This window comes from Nomascus leucogenys, chromosome 3, assembly GCF_006542625.1.
Source record: "Nomascus leucogenys isolate Asia chromosome 3, Asia_NLE_v1, whole genome shotgun sequence".
NCBI classification, from domain to species: Eukaryota; Metazoa; Chordata; class Mammalia; order Primates; family Hylobatidae; genus Nomascus; species Nomascus leucogenys.
Genome location: NC_044383.1, coordinates 57819736 through 57843878, shown reverse-complemented (window position 1 = coordinate 57843878; position 24143 = coordinate 57819736). Strand labels below are relative to the sequence as shown.

At 39.3% G+C, this 24143-nt stretch overlaps 1 protein-coding gene across 17 annotated transcripts in view; it reads left to right on the top strand.

The window, feature by feature from the left end:
• RIMS1 (regulating synaptic membrane exocytosis 1) overlaps window positions 1-24143 on the top strand; it is a 522383-nt gene that overhangs the window by 294811 nt on the left and 203429 nt on the right. For all 17 annotated transcript variants that reach the window (XM_030809350.1, XM_030809351.1, XM_030809340.1 and 14 more), the window contains exon 6: window positions 226-1091. In XM_030809350.1, the coding sequence (XP_030665210.1) occupies window positions 226-1091 (866 nt within the window). The remainder of the gene's footprint in view (window positions 1-225; window positions 1092-24143) is intronic.

Genomic DNA, 24143 nt, shown 5'->3' with positions numbered 1-24143 from the left:
AGCATCACACTCTTATGAAAACTATATTTGCTAATAATTAATGTGTTCCCATTAGATCCCTTACCTTGTAAAATTCCAACACCTTTACAGTTCCACCTTCAGATCCAAATCCCTATAACTAATTATTGTAACTGAAATGATTTAAGACTGGAATGAGAAGAAAACATGTTTTTTATGTCTAGTCTTTATAAATTGCTCTCCTTGACGTTCCTTTGTATATCATAGAAAGAAGACCCCAGGGCTTTCCGAGCAGAATGGCAAAGGAGCCCTGAAGAGCGAGCGGAAACGCGTGCCAAAGACCTCAGCGCAGCCCGTGGAGGGGGCCGTCGAAGAACGGGAGCGCAAAGAAAGGCGGGAAAGCCGAAGGCTTGAGAAAGGGCGATCACAGGATTACCCAGACACGCCGGAAAAACGGGACGAGGGCAAAGCGGCGGATGAGGAAAAGCAAAGAAAAGAGGAGGACTATCAGACCAGGTACCGCAGCGACCCGAACCTGGCTCGGTACCCGGTGAAACCGCCGCCTGAGGAGCAGCAGATGCGCATGCACGCCCGGGTGTCCCGCGCCAGGCACGAGCGGCGCCACAGCGACGTGGCGCTCCCGCGCACCGAGTCGGGCGCGGCGCTGCCGGAGGGCAAGGCCGGCAAACGCGCGCCGGCGGCGGCCAGGGCCTCGCCGCCGGACTCGCCGCGGGCTTACTCGGCTGAGAGGACTGCTGAGACCAGGGCGCCGGGCGCCAAGCAGCTAACGAACCACAGCCCGCTGGCGCCCAGACATGGGCCGGTTCCCGCTGAAGCCCCGGAGCTCAAAGCCCAGGAGCCCCTCAGGAAGCAGAGCCGCCTGGACCCCAGCTCGGCGGTCCTCATGCGGAAGGCCAAGCGCGAGAAGGTGGAGACCATGCTGCGGAACGACTCTCTGAGCTCAGACCAGTCGGAGTCGGTGCGGCCGTCCCCGCCCAAGCCTCACCGGTCCAAGAGGGGCGGCAAGAAGCGGCAGATGTCGGTGAGCAGCTCTGAGGAGGAGGGCGTGTCGACGCCCGAGTACACCAGCTGCGAGGACGTGGAGCTGGAGAGCGAGAGCGTTAGCGAGAAAGGTAAGGGGGCGGCGCTGGCCGTGCGGGGACTTCAGCCAGGTGCAGAGGCGCGGGCAGAGGTGCAGGTGCTAGGCGAGTTGCTGGGTTCAGCATTGAGGCTGGGAATGCTCACAGATGAGACAGCGTTACCGCCAGTGGAAGGTCTTATTTTTATTAATTTAATTTTATTGATTGATTTGTGGGATTTTAAAACACAACAAGCTCCAGATTTAGGCTACAAAAGTTCTTGGTGATTTTGCGTCCTGTCATTCTGGTAAATTTGGTATGCAGTCTAATATTTTTAAGATACTATTTTAGAGTGGATTTATTATTCTGTGAAAAACAATTTGTTTGCTAGAAAATGAAAATTGTGCCTTATAAAGGAAGTAGACATTAAAAAAACACATCAGTTATGTAATATTCCAGTTGCAAAGGTAGTTTTTTTTTCAAACTTCAAATTAATCTTTGTCACAATTTGTGAACAGATTACAGTTTATTCTTGAACAATACCGATTTGAACTGCATGGGTCCACTTATGTGTGGATGTTTTTTCAATAAATATACTGAATTTTTTTTTTTGAGAATTGCAGCGATTTTAAATACTTGTGGACGAACCGGGTAGCCTGGAAATATTTTAAGAAAATAAGGAAAAGTTAGGTATGTCATGAACGCATACCATATATATAGATACTAGTCTGTTTTATCATTTGCTACCATAAAATGTACATGAATCTATTATAAAAAGTCAAAAAGAAAAACTTAAACACACACTTATAGACTGTACATGGCGCCATTTGCAGTGGGAAGAAATGTAAATATGTAAACATGCGGTATTAAATCATAGCTGCATGAAATTAACTGTAGTGCATACTGTATTACTGTAATAATTTCCTTAGCCTCTTCCAGTGATTTTAGTGTTGCGAGCACCACTTTAAAATGCCCTGTGTTGCTTATCATCTCCCTTTGAGCAGCTTCTTTCTCCAGTAAATTGCGTGGTATCTTGTGGTTCTCACGTATTTTTTGTGATGTTTAGTGCGAAACCATTAACTTTGAATAATACCATGAGACCCATACAGAATGTCATTAGTGACACTAGAAGTTCTCCCAAGAAGCAACGTCATGACATTACAAGAAAAAGTTAAATTGCTTGATGTGTACCGCAGATTGAGGTCTGCAGCTGCAGTTGCCCACCATTTCAAGATAAATTCAACCAGTGTAAGGACCATTGTTGAAAAAGAAATTTGTGACGCTGTTGCTGCAGCTACGTCAGCAGGAGCAAAACCCTTGCACTTTTTGTGAAAAACTTTTATCTTGCCTTAAAAATGCAGCTTTTATGTGGGTGCAGGATTGCTATAAAAATGTATATCTATAGAATCTAATATTAAGAAAAAGCGAAGTCATTATATAACAAAGCAGAAGGATAGTCAAGGACCTAAAGCTAGAGAATTTAATGCCGGAAAAGGATGGCTTGATCATTTAAGGAAGAGGTTTGGCTTTTAAAAAATGTCAAAAGTAGAAGCAACTTCTGTGGACCAGCAGAGATGACTTCTAAATGCCATTAAGAAAATTACTGAGGAGAAAGGATATGTGCCTGAACAGGTTTTTAATGCAAGGTGCTTTATTCTGAAACAAAAAAAAAAAAGGTGCCAAAAAGGACATTTAGTAGTAAGGAAGAGAAGCAAGCACTAGTATTTAAGGCAGGAAGGGTTAGGCTAGCTCTACTGTTTTGTGCAAATGCAGTAAGGGCTGCCTCTATGTATAAAGCTGTTAACCCCCGAGTGTTGAAGGAAAAAAGTACACAATAACTGCCAGCCTTTTGGTTGTACAAGAAGGCTTAGACAAGAGTTATTTTCCTGGACTAGATACATGGATGTTTTGTCTCTGAAGTCAGGAAGTACATTGCTAGTAACGGACTGTCTTTTAAAGTTCTTTTTATATTGAATAATGTCCCTAGCTACCCAGAACCCCGTGAGTTCAACACGAAAGGTGTTGAAGTGGTCTACTTGACTTCAAACACAAAGATTCCAGTTTGGCTTCTGGACCTTAAAGGCTCATTACACATAGTACTGTATGGACAAGACTGTAACGCTATGGAAGAGAACCCCGATAAATAGAATATCATGAAAATCTGGAAGGATTACACCATTGAAGATGCCATCGTTGTTATAGAAAAAACATGAAAGCCATCAAAGCCATCAGACCCAAAACAATTCATTCCTTCTGGAGAAAACTATCAGATGTTGTGCATGACTTCACAGGCATATCAAGGAAATCATGAAAGAGATTGTGGGTGTGATGAAAAAAAAAAAGGTGTGGGGTGAAAGCTTTCTAAATATAGATTCCAGAGTTAATAGACACCACACCAGAGGGATTAACAGAAGATAACTTGATGGATGAGTGCTTCTTAACCAATGACAGACAGTGAGGAAGAAGAACGTAAAAGAAGCAGTGCCAGAAAACAGGTTGACATTAGACAGTCTGGTAGAGGGTTCCTGTTGTTCAAGACTCCTTTTGACTTCTTTTACCACATGGATCCTTCTACGATAGAGACAGTGACACTGAAGCAAATGGTGGAAAAAGGATTGGTACCATACAGAAACATTTTTAGAGAAACAGAAAAGCAAAAATTTCAGACAGAAATTACTATGCATTGCCATAAAGTTACACCAGGTGTGCCTGCCTCTTCTGCTTCCCCTCCCATCTCCTCCACCTCTTTTGCCTCTGACATCCAGAGACAGCAAGGCTCTTTTTCCTTCTCCTCCTCAATGTGAAGATGACGAGGATGAAGACCTTTAGGATGAAGACATTTTTGATGATCCACTTCTACTTAATGACTAGTAAATATATTTTCTCTTCTTTATGGTTTCCTTAATAACTTTTCTATCGCTTACTTTATTGTGAGAATAGAGTATATGATACATATAACATACAACATTTGTGTTGATTGACTGTTTATGCTATCAGTAAACAGTAGGTTCCTGTCAACAGTAGGCTATTAGTAGTTAAGGTTTTCTGGAGTCAAAAGTTATACTCAGATTTCTGACTACTTGGGGGTCAACCCCTAACCCCTGTGTTATTCAAGCATCAACTGTACTTCACAAGTATTGTATCAAGCAAGGTGTTATGTATGGTGTTTTGGGTAGTAACTTTGAGGTAAAAAGTTCATACTCCAAAAGTTGTGGGAATATTGTGTGATGGGCTGAATTTTCACTATATAATACTGTAGCCCCGTGTAGCTATTTAAATTAAATAAAATGAACTTAAAACTCCCCTTCTTCTGAAGAAGTAGCCAAAAAGCCTGGTGCTTGAGAAGATTATCACAAAAAGGTCCATTAGATAGTGCTTATATAGAAAATGTTTCAATTTAATATTAAGATTATGTGCTTATTTTGAAGATTCTCCTCATTTTGCTTCTGTTCACTTAGATTTAAGGTGGCCACAGTCCTAAATTTAATGGTGCTGGTCATCATCCTTGTAGAAGTGTTGGAGTCCTTTAGTGTTTCTTAATGTTTTTGTATTTAGGGGGACTGTTTGCAGTTTTTGGCTTTCTTTGTAATTGCCAAATTGCATAATAAATTATATACAAAATATTATAATTTAAGAATTACTTTGCTTCCTCATTCTACGTCCGAACTGCATGTATATGTGCCCCCCCCCATATATATGTGTCCGTACAATCTCATACTATCTATAGGAACAATTAAGAAAGCTCATTCTGGCCGGGCGCAGTGGCTCTCGCCTATAATTCCAGCACTTTGGGAGGCCGAGGTGGGTGGATTGCCTGAGCTCAGGAGTTCAAGACTAGCCTGGGCAACATGGTGAAACCCCATCTCTACTAAAATACAAAAAATTAGCTGGGTGTGGTGGCGTGCGCCTGTAGGCTACTTGAGAGGCTGACACAGGAGAATTTCCTGAACTCGTGAGGTGGAGATTGCAGTGAGCCAAGATTGTGCCACTGCGTTCTAGCCTGGGCGATAGAGCGAGACTCCATCAAGAAGGAAAGAGAGAAGGAGAGGAAGAGAGGAAGGAAGGAAGGAAGAGAGGAATGAAGGAAGGAAGGGAGGAAAGAAGGAAGGACGGAAGGAAGGAAGGAAGGGAGGGCTTATTCTGTTATTATTGCTGCAACCCAACTTAAAGTAGTATCTTTGGAATGTAATATATATATATGGGATCAGTCAGCTCACCTTCCAATGACATCTCTTTATAAGTTGCATATTATTTATGGGCTTGTAAAAAGTCAAATGGTGGGTAGACTCTCTTGACTGCCTTTGTGCCTTAATATTGTTTTATGAACACATATTTTTCCCTGAAGTAATAAAGTAGGTATTAAATAGAAATGTAGATATACTTAATTTGCGTCCAGATATCCTTTTTATTTATTTATTTTTTTTGAGACAGAGTCTGGCTCTGTCGCCACGCTGGAGTGCAGTGATGTGATCTTGGCTCACTGCAAACTCTGCCTCCCTGCAACCTCCGCTTCCTGAGTTCAAGTGATTCTACTGCCTCTGCCTCCCTAGTAGCTGGGACTATAGGTGTGCACCACCATACCCAGCTAATTTGTGTATTTTTAGTAGAGACAGGATTTCACCTTGTTGGTCAGGATGGTCTTGATCTCCTGACCTCGTGATCCTCCCACCTTGGCCTCCCAAAGTGCTGGGATTACAGGTGGGAGCCATTTCGCCTGGCCCAGAAATCTCTTGATGGAGATTGATATGTGTATTAGAGTTCTCTAGAGGGACAGAGCTACAGGATAGATGTATATATAAAAGGGAGTTTATTAAGGAGTATTGACTCACACGGTCACAAGGTGAGGTCCCACCATAGGCTGTCTGCAAGCTGAAGAGCAAGGAAGCCAGTCTGAGTCCCAAAGCTGAAGAACTTGGAGTCTGATGTTGGAGGGCAGGAAACATCCCACACAAATGGAAGGCTGAAAGACTAAGCCAGTCTAGCCTTTTCATGTTCTTCTACCTGCTTTTATTCTGACTGTGCTGGGAACTGATGAGATTGTTCCTGTCCAGGTTGAGTATGGGTTGGCCTTTCCCAATCCACTGACTCAAATGTTAATCTCCTTTGGCAATACCCTCACAGACAACCCAGGAATAATACTTTGCATCCTTCAGTCCAATCAAGTTGACACTCAATATTAACCATCACAAGTTCACCCTTGTCAACTTGAACCCATACACATCTCCTGAAATCATATGTAATCTTCAAATAAAGACAATAATAAGGTCATAATTATGCCAAACATAATACAACTATCCTTTGTACAACCAGAAAGTACCAATCCCCAACCCAAATGCTGTTACATAAAGTTAACAACACTGAAATGCTGTTATGAAGTCAATAAATCTTATGTCACATGATAAAGGAAAAAGGAAATAAGATGAAGATATTTTCTTAGTATAAGTGTATACATGCACAAATATGTTCTTAACAAAATAAGAAATACTCATGACAATTACAGTTCTCATTTCTGCACCTGATCACATGGCCATAGCTAGAATTGATGACTACCTTCTTCTACTACCTCTTCTTTATTTCCTTTGCCTTCTGCAAGCACCTCAGCAGTTTGTGGTTTTTTACCTGGTAGAGTCACCCAAACCTTCATTTCTGAGGGTCTGGGCCATTTGTAATCCTGCCTGGATTGGGCTGTTGTAGTTTTCCATTTACCTCAATCACAGGGCATGGTAACACTAAGAGACACCCTAAGGGATCTCCTGTATTCCATGCATACTCTTTCTTACCTCCATTATGGAGTAGTAGACTGATTTCATCTTGATAGTCCGGGTCATTCAGCGAAGCCAACAGTGCAATTCCCTTCTTGGCCTGTTGACTTAAAGGTAGCAGTGGCCAGGTGGCAATATTAACTTACAGTTTAATGGAATCATTGTGTCTCCTGGTGACAGGTTCCTTCCTCTGGAACTAAGACCTTTAGACCAGCAGAACATAATGTTGTGGGAACAGGAAGCAAAAATTTTGCTAGTGGGTCTCTAGGGATGATGGTGAGTTTTGCCACTTCCACTTCTACCTCTTGATTCCTGGACCTGTGAATCCTGGCTAAGGGAGAAACAGTACCATATATTGGATGCTGATTCAGAGCATACACAGCCCTCTGGAGAACTTTGCCCCAGCCCTGCAAAGTATTATCACCTAGTTGGTGTTGTCATTGCGACTTCAAAAGGCCATTCCACTGTTCTATCAATCCAGCTGCTTCAGGATGATGGGGAACATGGTAAGACCAGTGACTTTCATGAGCATGAGCCCACTGCTGCACTTCTTTAGCCATAAAGTGAGTACCTTCATCAGAGGCAATGTTGTGTGGAATACCATGATGGTAGATAAGGCATTCCATGAGTCCATGGATGGTAGTCTTGGCAGAAGCATTGCATGCAGGATAGGCAAACTCATATCTGGAGTAAGTGTCTGTTCCAGTGAGGACAAACCACTGCCCTTTCCATGATGGAAGAGGTCGAGTATAATCAATCTGCCACCAAGTAGCTGGCTGATCACCCCAAGGAATGGTGCCATATTAAGGGCTCAGTGTTGGTCTCTGCTGTTGGCAAATTGGGCACTCAGCAGTGGCCATAGCCAGGTCAGCCTTGGTGAGTGGAAGTCCATGTTGCTGAGCCCATGCATAACCTCCATTCCTGCCACTGTGGCCACTGTGTTCATGGGCCCATTGGGCGATGACAGAGGTGGCTGGGGAAAGAGGCTGAGTGTTGTCCACAGAACGAGTCATCCTATCCACTTGATTATTAAAATCCTTCTCTGTGGAGGTCACCTGTTGGTGAACACTCATGTGGGATACAAATATCTTCAGTTTTTGACCACTCAGAGAGGTCCATCCACGTACCTCTTCCCCAAATTTCTTTGTCACCAATTTTCCAGTCATGCTTCTTCCAAGTCCCTGACCATCCAGCCAAACCATTGGCCATAGCCTGTGAATCAGTATGTAATCACACATCTGGCCATTTCTCATTCATGCAAAGTGTACAACCAGGTACACTGGTCGAAGTTCTGCCCACTGGGAAGATTTCCCTTCACTGCTGTCCTTCAGGGATGTCCTAGAAAGGGGGTGTAGTGGGCTGGGGATGCTGGCTCATGCCTGTAATCCCACCACTTTGGGAGGCTGAGGCGGGCGGATCACCTGAGGTCAAGAATTCGAGACCAGCCTGACCAACATGGAGAAACCCCATCTCTACTAAAAATACAAAATTAGCCAGGCATATTGGTGCATGCCTGTAATTCCAGCTACTCGGGAGGCTGAGGCAGGAGGATCATTTGAACCCAGGAGGCAGAGGTTGCCGTGAGCTGAGATCGCGCCATTGCACTCCAGCCTTAGCAACAAGAGTAAAACTCTGTCTCAAAAAAAAAAAAAAAAAAAAGAAAGAAAGGGGCTGTAGGGGCTGTAGGGGCTGTAGTGCTGGAGCTGTCCTCCTTCAGGTGGTTCCTGCATGTGGTGCAGAACCATCTGTGAACCAGGCTCTAGTCTCCTCTTCCTCTGTCAACTGATTGTAGGAAACTCCCGATGAAACCATAGGTACATGCTGTGGGAGAGAAGGCAGGGTGGCAGGAGTGGAGATGATAGGCATTTGAGCCACTTCCTCATGTAACTTACTTGTGCCTCAGGACCTGCTTGAGCCTGATCACGTATATACCATTTCCATTTGATGATGGAATGCTGCTGTGCACGCCCCAGTTTATGGCTAGATGGGTCAGAAAGTACCCATTTCATGATAGGCAGTTCAGGTTGTGTGGTGACTTGACCCATGGTCAAACATTCAGTTTCCAGTAAAGCCCAGGAACAGGCCAAGAGCTGTCTCTCAAAAGGAGCATAGTTATCTGCAGAGGACAGCAGGGCTTTGCTCCAAAATCCTAGAAGCTTCTGCTGTGATTCACCTATGGGTGCCTGCCAAAGGCTCCAAACAGCATCTGTATCTGCCACTGACACCTCAGACACCATTGGATCTGCTGGGTCATATGAACCAAGTGACAGAGCAGCTTGCATAGCAGCCTGGACCTGTTGTACAGTCTTCTCCTATTCTCGACCCCACTCAAAACTAGCAGCCTTTTGGATCACCTGATAGATGGGCCAGAGTAACACACCCAGATGAAGAATGTGTTGCCTCCAAAATCCAAATAGGTCCACTAGGTGTTATGCTTCTTTCTTGGTTGTAGAAGGTTGCCAAATGCAGCAACTTATCCTTTACCTTCTTTAGAGGGAATATCTTGACAAGCCCCACACCACAGGACCCCTAGAAATTTTACTGAGGTAGAAGGTCCCTGAATTTTAGTCGAATTTATTTCCCATCCTCTGGCATACAAATGTTTCATCAATAAGTCCAGTGTGTTTGCTACTTCATGCTCACAGGATCCAATCAGCATAATGTCATCAATGTAATGGACCAATGTTATACCTTGTAGAAGGGAAAAGCAATCAAGCTCTCTCAGAACAAGATTATGACACAAAGCCAGAGAGTTGATATACCCCTGAGGTAGAACAGTAAAGGTATATTGCTGGCCTTGCCAGCTGAAGGCAAATTGCTTTTGATGGGCCTTATGGACAAGAATAGAGAAAAAGGCATTTGCCAAATCAATGGCTGCATACCAAGTACCAGGAGATGTGTTAATTTGCTCAAGCAATGAAACCATATCTGGTATAGCAGCTGCAATTGGAGTCACCACAACTTGGTTAAGCTTATGATAATTCACTGTCATTCTCCAAGATCCATCTGTCTTCTGCAGAGGCCAAATAGGAGAGTTGAACGGCGATGTGGTGGGCGTCACCACCCCTGCGTCTTTCAAGTACTCGATGATGGCACTAATCTCTTCAGTCACTCCAGGGATGCGATATTGTTTTTGATTTACTATTTTTCTAGGTAGAGGCAGCTCTACTGGCTTCCATTTGGCCTTTCCCACCATAATAGCCCTCACCCTACCAGTCAGGGAGCCAACGTGGGGGTTCTGCCAGCTGTTAAGTACGTCTGTGCCAATTATGCATTCTGGTACTGGGGAAATGGCCACAGGATGTGTCCGGGGACCCACTGGACCCACTGTAAGTTGGACCTGAGTTAAAACTCCATTAATTACCTGACCTCCGTAAACCCCTACTTAAACTGGAGGACCACAGTGACGTGCTGTGTTCCCTGGAATCAATGTCAGCTCAGAGCCAGTGTCTAGTAGTTCCTGAAATGTCTGGTCATTTTTTCCTTCCTCCAATGCACAGTTACCCTAGTAAAAGGCTGGAGGTCTCCTTGGGGAAGGATGGGAGAAAGAGTAACAGCATAAATTGTCGATAGTGTAGTGGGGTCCTTTCTCAAGAGCACCCAGCTTTCCCTTCGTTCAATGGGTGCTGGGTCTGTAAACTGTCTCAGGTCTGGAAATTGATTGAGGGGCCGTGATCCTCTGTTTTAATAATTCAAATTAGTCTTTTGTCCACTCAACCTGGAAGTCTTCTGCTTATATAAATTAAGAATGCAGTAGGCGTCCTACCAATTTCACTTCTAGGAACACTGTGATTAATTAGCCAATGCCAGAGCTCTAAGTGAGTCAGGCTATTCTGATTGCTGCTTTGCCTCTGCTGTCCATTATGGTAGCTATGCCCACCTTGCCTTTGACGGTTGAGTGCTGCCCTTGGCTCCTGCCACCTTAGTATCTAATTATTCCGGTTGCACAGATGGAGGGCTGAAAGGCTAAGCCAGTCTAGTCTTTTCATGTTCTTCTACCTGCTTTTATTCTGGCTGTGCTGGCAGTTTATGAGATTGTGCCCACTCAGATTGAGGGTGGTCTGCCTTTCGCAGTCCACTGACTCAAATGTTAATCTCCTTTGGCAGTACCCTCACAGACACACCCAGAATAATGCTTTGCATCCTTCAATCCTATAATAAAGTTAACACTCAGTATTAACCATCACAATATGTGTATTTTCCCATTCCTTAAAGGGCTCTTCACCAGTTTTTATTGAATATGTGTTATAAATCACAGTGAGCATGGAATCAGACATAATTAAATTCTAAAATTATTTACAATAACAGCAGATGATGAAAGAAACCTGACTGGTGGTATGAGTAGTTGGAGGGATGGAGCTTGTCTGATGTGAAGAACTGATTGCCTCACCATGCTGTTTCCCCTCCTTGGGAATTTATCACTCTGGAGACTTTGGTTACCATTTGGGTTGTACACATCTCTGAAGTTAGTGTTAAACCTATGCATCTGGGAACACAAGGATACCAGATGCTCATTTATCTAATAAAGACAACCTGGTTCCTCTTAACATATATGATCTCATTCTCAAATAAATTGTGTGAATATACCTTAAAGTGGTCATCCTACTCTAATATTTTAACCAATCTCAACCTTTACAAAATGAAACATTATAAAGAGCAACACCTTTTATCACTGTAGCATAGACATTTGCTTATTTCAAACTTAATTAGAAATGCCACCTGTAATAGCTATTAATAACTTTATTAGCAAACCCCACCATTACCTACTAAGGGTGATTTTGGGAACCAGCCATGATAATCTCCAGCACCTTGCGACACTGTACAAGTTACTTAACTTCCATAAATCTCCATTTTCTTATAGCACAATTGAAATAAAAGTATCTACTTCATAAGGTTGTTGAGTGGTTTGGATGAGATAATGCATCTATAATAAGATGCTAAATTAACATTCTTCATATCTTTATTTTGCCTGTGGTACTAATACCATATATATTATCATAATTGTGAGATAATTGTCAATATCTATAATACACAAAGAAAAGAGAAAAGAAACAGTTTTGTATGTTATGAGCCCCAATAGAGTGAGAAGGCAAAGGATGATCTGGGAAGAATTTTTTTTTTGGAGTAATTCAAGTTTTCTTGATATTTAGTTTAAATGACAATTGAAAATCTAACACTTTGTGGAAGATGTGTTCTATAGGAATACATTTAACCAAGGAGGTGAAAGATCTCTGCAAGGAGAACTACAAAACACCGATGAAATAAATAGATGACACAAACAAATGGAGAAACATTTCATGCTCATGTAGCGGAAGAATCAGTATGGTTCAAATGACCATAACCATCCAAAGCAATCTACAAATTCAATGCAATTCCTATGAAATTACCAATGTCATTCTTCACAGAATTAGATTTGTTAAAAAGAATAGTATGTCATTTTTGAATTTCAGGTGGGGGAAGATTATCTTCATGGAATAAAATTTAAAAGGACAGTTTATCAGTTACACATATAAGTTAAACATTTAACACAGTACCTGGCATATGGTAACTACTTAATATATGTGTACTATTATTGTCACAGATATTTGCTGTTATTTGTATTTTATGCTGAGTTGGTTCTTATGTTTGTTAAAAAAGGTATTTCACATTTTCTATGTATTTACTGAGGTTAAAAAAAAGATAAATATGCTCCCTACTCTAATGGAGTTTATATTCTATTGGGAAAAATAAACAATAAGGAATAATTACACAATAAAATGTGACTTGATAAATGCCTCAAAGGGGCATTTCTCCTTGATGTATTGATATAATTTTCCTATGTGTTCTGCTGTCTCACAAAACGAAAAGATAACCTGGTCAAAATGGGATCTGAAAGATAACACAGGCTTTATAGTCAATATAATCTTTTAAATATAGTTGAATTCCTTTGAATACACATGCACAGCACACACACACACTGATTAACAATGGGCTTTATCTGGTGGGATTATCTAAAAATTGAGATTAACAACCACGTTTTACAAGTGATTGCCATTCATACTGCTATTGCCAGGTGAGAAAAATTGGGCATCTCTTGTCTTTTAGCTTCTAAATATTAACTAATATAAATCTCTCTAAATGGAAGAAAAAGTGAACTAAATCCTGCTTATAAAATAACAGTTAAATTTAAATGAAATATATAATATAATTCATTGAGAGAAGGTCTACTGAAGATTCATACTGCCTGTGAGGAATTGAGTAAAGAGGCCTAAGAGTAAACAACGAAATTAAGGTGCTGTCTTGATCCAAGGGAAAGCCACTTATACTTAGGGAACTTAATATATAAATCCTAAGGCAGGGAGTTGGAAGAAGAGCCTGACATAGGATAACAGGATTTCCTTCTTTCTTTGTCTTCTCCTTGCTGACTTTTAGTAAACTGAGAAAGTACAACACAAATTAATTATGCCTTTGAATTTCTACAGTGCTTTGTGAATGGCTTCAGATGTCAACCTGTATAAGGAGGGGCAATTGGTTGGTTTATAACTGTTACTGCTAGGCAGTGTTTAGCAGTCTTTTGAGGAGCATAAGGTTTCTGGATTAGTCTAAGAAATGGTACATGCAAGAATATCAAACAATGAGTAGCTAAATAAGACTGAGGACCCTTAATAACAGATGTGACTTTTACCCCTAAATATAGAGGTAGTGTTAGGGGACCAAGTATAGATTGTGGCAATATGAATAATTGCCTGTTAAGTTTGGGTACCTGACAATCATTGGGGAATCGGGAACTCTTATATGATACATCCTTTAAATGTAACTTATGCAATGCTTTATATGGTTACTTAGTTCTTAAACTAAACGTGCTGGGAGTATCCTCTTCGGGCTTCAGCAGTACAATGCGTACTGCTCACATAGTGCTTATAATTTTGACTAGAAGTGTATTAGTCCATTCTCATACTGCTATAAAGAACTGCATAAGGCTGGGTAATTTATAAAGAGGTTTAATTGACTCATAGTTCTGCATTGCTGGGGAGGCCTCAAGAAACTTAGAATCATGATGGAAGGGGAGGAGGCACGTCTTACATGACGGCAGGTGAGAGAGGGTGAGGGCGAGAGTGTGAAGGAGGAACTGTCAGATACTTATAAAACCATCAGATGTTGTGAGAACTCACTATCATGAGAACAGCATGGGGGACACCACCCCCATGATCCATCACCTCCCACCGGGTCTCTCTATTGGTACATGTGGATCATAGGGATTACAATTCAAGATGAGATTTGGATGGGGACACAAAGCCTAACCATATCAAGAAGTTATTGGTTTATGTATATTTCCTGGGAGCAAAGAATTCATTTTGTGTTCTTCTCATAGTCCTAGTATTTTTTCTTGTAACATTAAGAGGGTTTGCAATTCAAAAATTTGGCTATTATTTATTCGTGTATTAATTTGTTTAATAAATATCTAAAAAGAACCTACTGCATTATGAGTGCACTCTTCTAGCTAGTCAATTGAAAATGCCATGAATGCAAGGACCATGGCTATTTCCCCTATCTGTCTGTCTGTCTGTCTGTCTGTCTGTCTGTCTGTCTGTCTATCTAACTGGGGACTTTATAGAGAGACAGGATGCTTCAAAACAAAATCAGGCTCTGTGGTAAGAATTTAGCTACATATATTTAAAAAATTGTAACCTTAAAACAATTACAACTTAACCCGTTTCCCGTTTGCCCTAAAAGTACTGTGCTGGCAGTCAGCTGCACTTTTTTTTTTTTCCTAAGCGGGAGATGGGTTAAAAGGAGCTTTCTCTTCAAATGGCTGTCAAATCTCAGCATTTGTTTTTCTTACTCCATGAGACTCCCATAAAATCCTCATAAAAGTGATGAGGAAAGGTGAACTATGAGTAGATGAGATGTTTATAGCAGATGGAAAGGCGAATATAGCCTGCTTTTCCACATAAGTGCTTGCCAAGTAGGCATGAGGGTGTGGTGGTGGAGTAGAGAGCTATTTGCCATAAAGCATCTTGTGAAGACTTCAGGCTCAGAGACATCAGATTCAATGGAGCTGAAGTGAGAGGGGGAACTTCAGGTTGGCATGTTCATTCAGTATTTGTTGACACACACTTTTACATCACTCTTCTTACCATTCCCCCTTCCTCCTTATTGCCTTGCACACACTAAAGGCCCAAGATTTAAATCCTAGGTAAATATCCAGAAGCAATTCAGCACACTGCTTGAGCAAAAATCAGATACTAGGAGTAGGTGCCTCCCCACTGTGGAACCCCTATCCATACCATCCTAAAGTTGAGCTTCACACCTCATTCACCCTAAAGTGAAAGCTATCCATTCACATACTGTATTCACAAATGTCATAGATACACTTAGTATCTACCGGAGCAGCCTATCTAAAATGATCTACGTGGAAACACTCACCAGCTACACAGGAAAATCCACTGATTGGTTGCTCATTTTAAATATGAATGAACAACAAAACCCAAAAGATAGGAAGAACCAAGATAAACCAAGACACATTGACCCTGAAAATAAGAGATCATTCAAGAGCAGAAGAATGCTTAAAAAACAAACAGAACAAAATGCCACACATCTTGGTCAAGTTTAGTATAATACTTCCTGGAATGTCTAACCCACAGGGAAATTTGTTCACCCAAACACACAAATATTCTGTGTAAAATACTTTTTTAGTTATTAAAGTTATTAACAGAGCTCAAGATAAAGAGAAAGCTCTGCGTACCAAAATTTATAGCATTGAAGTGCTTGGACAAAGGTGACTGGACAAAATACAAGATTATATGACCAAACTCAGTATCACACACTTGCCTACAGGTATGGTATCTGGGCAATTCTCCAAGCCAGGAAATAAAATAACCTGTCTTAGGCATTAAAACAAAAGCTGGAGTAAAAATGATGAATTTTGAAACCACAAAGAGGCAACCATTAAACTTACCTATGAGGAAGCCCATACAGCCATGGGGATGCCCAAAGATGAGTACAAAGATTATAATTGTGAAACATAAGAGGAACTCCAACACCATTAAAGATGCCAAGGAAAAGGGGAAAAATGTATAAGCTTTTGGAGGTTAAAAAATAAACCAGGTCATATACAAAAAAGAGTTAACTGCCTTTATAGTTCTCATCAGCAATGATGAACTACAGACTGAACATAAACTACAGTTGATGAATGCCTTCAAAATTTTGAGATTTCTCTAAGAACAAAATAGAACAACCATATAATCCAGTAGTCCCACTACTGGTATTTATCCGAAGGAAAGGAAATCAGAATATCAAAGGGATACCTGCACTCACATGTTTATTGAAGCACTATTCACAATAGCAAAGATACTGAATCAAACTAAGTGTCCATCAGTGCATGAGTGGGCAAAGAAAATGTGCATATACACAATGAAATACGATTTGCCCATATGAAAGAATGAAATCCTCTTATTTGCAGTAACATGGATGGAACTGGAGGTTATTATGAAATAATAATCATCATCATCATCTGCAGTAACATGGATGGAACTGGAGGTTAAGCGAAATAAGTCAGGCAAAGAAAGCAAATATCATATACTCTCACTCATATGTGGGAGCTAATAGATTGATTTCATGGAGGTAGAGGAGTAGAGTGATAATTACCACACATGGGGAAAGGTGTGTTGAGGGGAGAGGGATGGAAGAGAGAGGCTAGTCAATGGGTGCAAACATACAGTTAGATAGAAGGAATAAGATCTAATGTTTGATAGTAGAGTAAGTATACTATAGTTAACAACAATATATTTCATATTTCAAAATAGCTAGAAGAGAGGACTTAAAATGTTCCCAACATATAGAAACAATAAATATGTGAGATAATGGATATCTTAAAGACCCTGACTTGGTCATTACATATGCTATGCGTGTAACAAAATATTACATGTACCCCGTAATTATGTACAAATATTATGTGTTAATAAAAATAAAATATACAGAATCAATTATGAGCAAAGTAATTTTGAAACCACAATTCTGTATTCATCTAAACTATCAACTTCAAAGTTCTCAGAAAACCTACATTTTATTCTTGTTCTGAGAATGTTATTTAAGGATATATGCACCCAAGAAAACTGAATAATAATCATGTAGTCAAGACAAATAATAAACAAGAAATAGTCGAACTAACCCAGAAATTCAATACAAGGAAGTCCCTGAATGACGTGTGCAAAAGGAAGTTTGTTCAAATTAAAACTGGAGGTCATTTCCAGGAGGCTCCAATAAGAATGTCTGTATTAAGAAGAATGTCATGGATTCCAAGAAATATCCAATGACTAATGAATGAGTTACATGACATCATAGACTTGTTAAAGAAAGTCTGTGTCTTCTTTCAACAATAAAAATGGGCAATTAAAAATTGATAAAAAATAAACTTAAAAAAATCCTTGTCCAAATGTGAAGCAAGAAAAAATATGATGTAATTTAAGTAACTGATACAGCCAACTGGGCTATAAACTTAACTACATTTTTCTCTGAGTGCCTGACAGTGCATCTATAGAAAAGGAAATTTAACCCTTGCACATTATTGCCATTTTCTTGGTTCTAGAGTATTTAGATGTAATGAAATTGTAAAAGCTGCTTATTGGTTTTCAATTTTTAGAATAAACCCTTTTCTACATTTAATACTTAAAAATGTCTACACAATTGAATATGAATATTGTGTCTGCATCGAAATAAAGGTAAAACTGACAGATATGGGAGCTGAAGTGCTCTGGAGAGGGCAGAGGTGGAGGGATAGGCAGGAATATGAATAGTCTTATGTAAAATATTCAACAGTTAAAAGATTGTGTTCAGATTTTAGGACAAGAAATAGAGGATTAAGTATGTTTAAATATAGAATTGTAGAAAGATAAAACTATTGGCTTCTGAAACCAAAATGATGTAAAGAAAGTGAGCATCTCGTCTTTAATCAGTTTTAACAATAGGTAATATTTTAAAATTAGAAACCAGTAGATAATATTACAAATAAAGCAGTCAACATATAGAGACAAATTATTTTAAAATCAGGATGTTTTCCATTAGAACGACTAAGAAAATATCTAAAAATAAGGTTGGGAAGTAGAATTGATACTGTGGGAAGAAGGGATATGAGGAGAAATCAATTACTATAGCTATGCATGGGAAGCCCTTATTTATTTTAATTTTTATCATATGCATGCGTTAATTTGATATCCTTTAAAATAAGAAAATAAAAAATTCTATTTAATATTACTTTTATTAAATTGCTAGTAACCAATTTTGGTGTCTTCTAGGGCCTTCCATAATTGGTATTTTAGCAATCAGAACATCCAAAAGCAGTGGGTTCACATGGAACTGTAAAAGCCTTGACATCTCTTTTTATGCTAGTTTCTCTTTCCTTTCTCTTCATATATTAATTTTTCATTGAGCTTCCACTATCTGACAGGCACTTACCAGGTTTGGGGAGTATATTGCTTAGAGCATAGTCCCTGACCTCAATGGCCCTCTCAAATGAGTCCACCTGATTTCTTTTGTGCTTTTCCCTTTTATCTACATCTGTCCTGGGCCCTTTCCCACATGAGGTGAGGAACACACTTTCAGAGACCTCTATCTTCAGTGAAATGCTTTCTGTAGTTTCTTCTTTAATTACTCCAAAAGAGGAAAGAAATTGCCATAGGGAAACATTTGGACAGTTGGACAGGTTGACATTTAGCACTAATGCTCAACAGTTTTACCTGGCCTGACTTTTTCTGGTCTTAGGAAGGATAGAAATGAGAATAGGCATAAAACAGAAGAGAGACTACTGTCTGCCATTGATGAGGGAAGGATGAACAATTCTCCCTCTTAACTACTGAAAAGGAGACATATGACTTGGGGCATTAGATGCTTCAGTTTAATGCCTTAGAGAGAGAAAGTCTGAGAACTAATTTCTTCTTACTGTAGATATGGAATGGACATTAGCTGTTTTAATCATCTGTGCAATTTAAATCTTGAGAAGAGATTGAAAGGACACAATTGTGTGTGTGTGTGTGTGTGTGTGTATGTGTGTGTATGGTCTGAGCTAACATGCTAATTTCTAATTTCTAAGAATATGCATTAAGAAAAATTTGGAAATCATGGTGAGAGGCTGGATTTTCAGTTTCAATTTCTGCCTAATATATAAACGACCGAAAAAAGTCTCCTTGATTCTAAAACAGGAGTTATGACTAAACATAAGTTCTATAAAAAGGAAAGAAATTAAGTTGGTAAATCTAACATGATTATACCCAATAATATTTCTTCCAAATTAGTCCATGGCTAGAAATATTACTCATTTAGTTGCATTTGAAAGAAATTTCTATTCTTGAAGCAGGAGAAACTAAATTAACATCAGGGCTATATTTTCAAAAATAATCATACAAATTTTACATGTAATATATGCTTACAACTTTAATATAGAACTTTTAAAAAGATGTGTAACTAAAGGTCATTTTAAGGGGAAACATTTACGCTTCAAAGTTCATTTAGAAAATATTTGATATTGAAGATTTCAGTATCACCTGTTTTATCTCAGTAAGTTGTTCTTTGGTATCCTTTTAAAATGCAGAATCATACTGCAGTGTTTTTGACCCATTTTATCCAGTGAATGAAAAGGTTGTCCTTACTTTTGGTTCAATTTAACAGAATAACAGAAATCTCAGATCTGGAAGAGGTTCAGAAGCAAACAAAAATCTCTCCTTTCATGCACTCACTGTTGGTCAGAGAAGGAAACATGGGTATTGAGATCCACCAGATTTTGAAGCCCTTTATTCTTTGCAGATGGAAGAACTTGAAACTCATCTTGTACCCTCTGAGGACGAGCATTTACTTAGTCCTTCTACTTGTTCTGTCTGCAGTCTGGGCTCAACCCTAAGAGTCTAACTTTTAATGTATTCCTGAGACCAGGTTCCAGAGTTGTGCCTTATTTTGGTTATTAGATCCATTTCCTTAGATCTTGTGGCTGAATCTGATTCTGTTGCCCAAGTCTTTAGAACTGAAGCTTTTGCTTGCCCTCACTAATCCCTGTCCAGGAGTTAGACAGAAGCTGGATCCCTAGATACTGACTGATGTCAACTACTGTATTGGAAATCCAGATACTACCTTCCATATCATTCTTATACCTCGTAGGGCATTTCTGATTCTTACTGCTATGCTAGGTTTATTGTATTTAGCCATCTTCTTTGTATGTCTTGTTTTAACTACTGAGCTAAACTTGTGCAACTGAGTCTTTTTTAAAAGCACATGTTTCATCCCAAAGGGCAGATCTAATTTTAATTCCAATAAACCCTTCCGAGGCTGCTGTGTACCACATGAGATAATAATTGTATTAGTTTCCAAGGGTTACCATAACAGGATACTGCAGACTGGGTGTCCTAAACAACGGGAATTTATTTTCTCATAGTTCTGGAGGCTGGAAGTCTGAGATCAGGGTGTTGGCAGGGTTGGTTCCTTTGTAGGAACCTGGGGAAGGATCTGTTCCAGGCCTTTCTCCCTGGCTTATAGATGACTGACTTTTCCCTGTATCTTCTCATGATCTTCCCTCTGTGCATGTTGTGTCCAAATTTCCTCTTGTAAGGACATCAGTCATATTGGATGAGGAACCTCCCTAATGGCCTCATTTTGGTTTAATTGCGTCTTTAAAGACTCTGTCTCCAAATATAGTTACAGTCTGAGGTAATAGGGGTTAGGACATCAACAGATGAGTTTGGAGGGGGACATAATTCAACTCAATGATAATATTCATAGGAGGAAAGAGACCAAGGCCTGTAGATGTTTGTGTACATACATGATAAATACTGATTTTGGCATTTGTCTCCATTGTTGTCTATGAAGAACATATGATCATGAAGAACCTTATTGAGAAGTTACTTTATAAAGAGGGTTTAATATCCCAGATCATGAGGACATAAGTTCTAGGCATAGCCAGAGACTGATAACCCGGGACATGTTACTTAACCCCTCTCTAAGCCTCAAGTTCAATCGTTTTAGAACCTGGAAATAATAATTGCACATACCTCATGGAGTAGTTTTAAAGATTAAATGAGATTATGCATGGCTCTGTGGTGCCTTGTACCTGATACATAGCAAGTACTCCATAAATATTATTTCTTTTATTTTTTATTTTTTATTTTTTGAGACAGAGTCTCACTCTGTCGCCAGGCCAGAGTGCAGTGGTGCAATCTCGACTCACTGCAAGCTCTGTCTCCTAGGTTCATGCCATTCTCCTGCCTCAGCCTTCCGTGTAGCTGGGACTACAGGCGTCTGCCACCACACTTGGCTAATTTTTTGTATTTTTAGTAGAGGCAGGGTTTCACTGTGTTAGCCAGGATGGTCTCAATCTCCTGACCCTGTGATCCGCCCACCTTGGCCTCCCAAAGTGCTGGGATTACAGGCGTGAGCCACCGCACCTGGCCCCATAAATATTATTTCTATGGCACCAAATAGAATGCATAGATAATATATTTTACAGTAGTGAGGAAGGAAGCTTGAATGCCAACGTTTAATATTAGAGCTGGGGTAGATTTTGGGCAGAAAGAACCAATGTGTCATTCTAGTGAGGGAGACTGGCATGAACAAAGAAAAACAGGCATACACACTGTTCTAGGAAGAATAAGCTTATAGACCTGTAGAGAGAAAAGAGCCCAGAGGTTACAGATTGAGGGAACAGGTTATCCTAGTTCTGTCAAGAACTGGGTTACCTTGGGCAACAGAAGGAGAGGGTTGGATTAGATCAGTGATCTTAAAATTTTTATGTACTTTTAAAATTATCTGAGGAGTATTTAAAAATATGTGCTGGGGCAGCACCAAAAACTAATCTAGTTTAGTCAATGTGGAGCAGTGCCCCAAATTTATTTTAATGTGTAGTTGAATAAGTTCAGTGCACATTGCAGTCACTTGAGGGAGGAGATTTTTGAAAAACCTGCTAGTATTCAGGTTCCAAGCCCAGAGATTTTGATTTTAGTGTTCTGGGTTGGGGCCTGAGTATTGTTATTGGCAAATCTCAAACCTGACCCTTCATAAATTATGAAGTGCTAGTCCTCCCACGAGAATTTTTTTTTGTATCATAAGATGAGCTTCCAATAAAAAGTTGCATATTAATTTGAAGACACATTTGACTGGGAAAGTATCCAAAATGATTTAACTTATGTTTGGGGAATAAAATACAGAGTTATATGAATCCAGGTATATTTTGGAACTCTAACCCAGGAATTCACTTTCTGACTGACTAGCAGGTGTGAATTCTGCCTGGGATAGCTCTGTAGTGCTTGGGAGCACATAAATGAGGGAGGGATTGAGGAACACAAGAGTGACTTTGTATATATTTGGAACAGAAACTGAAAGTCCTGTCTACTTTGAGGTAATAAATGGGAAAGTGCTGCTCAGAGTCTTGAGGATCATACAAAGGTAGTAATTGTAACTGTCCTAACACTTTGTCATTCCAACCGGTGCAGTGGTGAAACTCTATAGATTGGGTTATCATTATATACAGAATGAAATCCAAAAAAACTTCAGCCATACCCTTCAATCTTCATTGTAGCCCTAACTTGTCTTGACACAATCACCTCTAGAACTCTGTTCTTCCTGACTAATTAGTGTTTATTTCCTGTATTTCACATTTAGCATACACTTTTCCATCTCCTTTATTTGGCAGTGTTCTGCCTTTTTAAAATGTCCTCTATCTCTAGCTGTGATTTAAAACTAAAATCAAATTTCACCTTCTCCTCAATCGTTCTCTTTGAATACCCAATTTCATTCTTAATGTTTTCATGTGCTTTCCTAAGGGAAATTAATTATAAGCATAAATGGAGAAATCATCTTTCTACATTTATATATTGTTTTATGGTTACTAAAGTGATAGTTTATAGTTACATACATGGAATTATAGTTGTTGGATTAAGTTGTACATTGTTGAATGTTTCTTTTCTAATTTGTAGAAGTAATTAGAAAGTAAGAAACTAATAAATTTTATAATTTCATAGGGAGAAAAGATGTATATAAAAGTACTGCTGAGGATGATTGGGTTTGAAAAAGGGTAATTTTTCTTGTCTTCTAGTTCTTGGCATATCTGTTAAGTTTATTGATTTAATAGCCATGCATTTGGGAAAAATTACTTAGGTCAATAAGTACCTTTTCATTGGATGACAAGACATTATTTACTTTGTTTCTTGTGTAATTACGGAAACCTCTCCTAATTACAGAGAAGTAATTACTTCTGTGTTCTCAGGATTCTGTTTCTTTAATTATTTTAGTAATTTGGACATTAATTTTTGAACTACAAAGAGGTAACTGTAATATTCCTACCATTAGACATTAATTTATTGTGTATTTTAATGAAAGAGAAAAAAAATGCACAGAAAAAACTACCTGAGTTATTAAGAGAGAATTGCCATTAGATTTAAGAAAGAAATAAAGCAACATCAATAACATCAATAATAATAGTGAAACACAAAACAGGTTAGGAAGCTCAGACTGACAGCTAAGTGATCAGAAGGAAAGAAGCTGAAATTTTAATTGGCATAATCCCCAGAAAGAATAAGAGCTCTAAATTAGGTGTAAGGGCTGCCAAGACAGCTCTTTCTTTGGGAAACTATGAGTTAGGTTAGAAATTAGGGACTTTTGGGAAACTGAGTTGAATTGAGCATGAGATTGTGTATTTCACAATTAATGGGGGAACTAGAATAGTGATTGGAGTAGTTCAAACTCAACCAAGCCTGGTGTTTGGAACTGAAATCATGTGAGAACTTTTCTGTAACCCAAATAATGAGTCAACTTGTCAAATTTATTTAATAGCTGCAATCATTACCTCTGACTTACTTATATTTAGTTTATAAAATGTGATCACATCACAAAGAGTATCTTGGCATAATAAATACTTTATGATAGATATGGGCAAGTATTTTTTATGACAGCAAACTCTATGATATAAACATTGGAAGTCAGCTTAGTTTCCAACAATAAGATACTGGTTAAAAAGCACTGATTATAGGAATATTGTGTAGCCATGAAAATCTTGTTATATATTGTTATATTTAATGACATAAAAATATATTTGTGATACTTGAGGGAAAGGGATTGCTAATTATATGTATACTGTATGGTATGTTTTTGAAAAAATGATTACATATGTGCACAGAGAACTAACAGGATATATACCAAAATGAGTATGCTTATATTTTTTTCTGTTGTCTTTTTTTGTGTGTGTTTTTAAACCCCTACCATAGTTATATTCTCTTGTATTTGCATTTGCTCAGGTTTTCTATTTATCATTCATTCCTTGGCTTTGCTTTTTTACTTTTCATGCATTCTTAAAGACCGATCAAGTTGTTTTCCGTGTCTCTTCATTTCT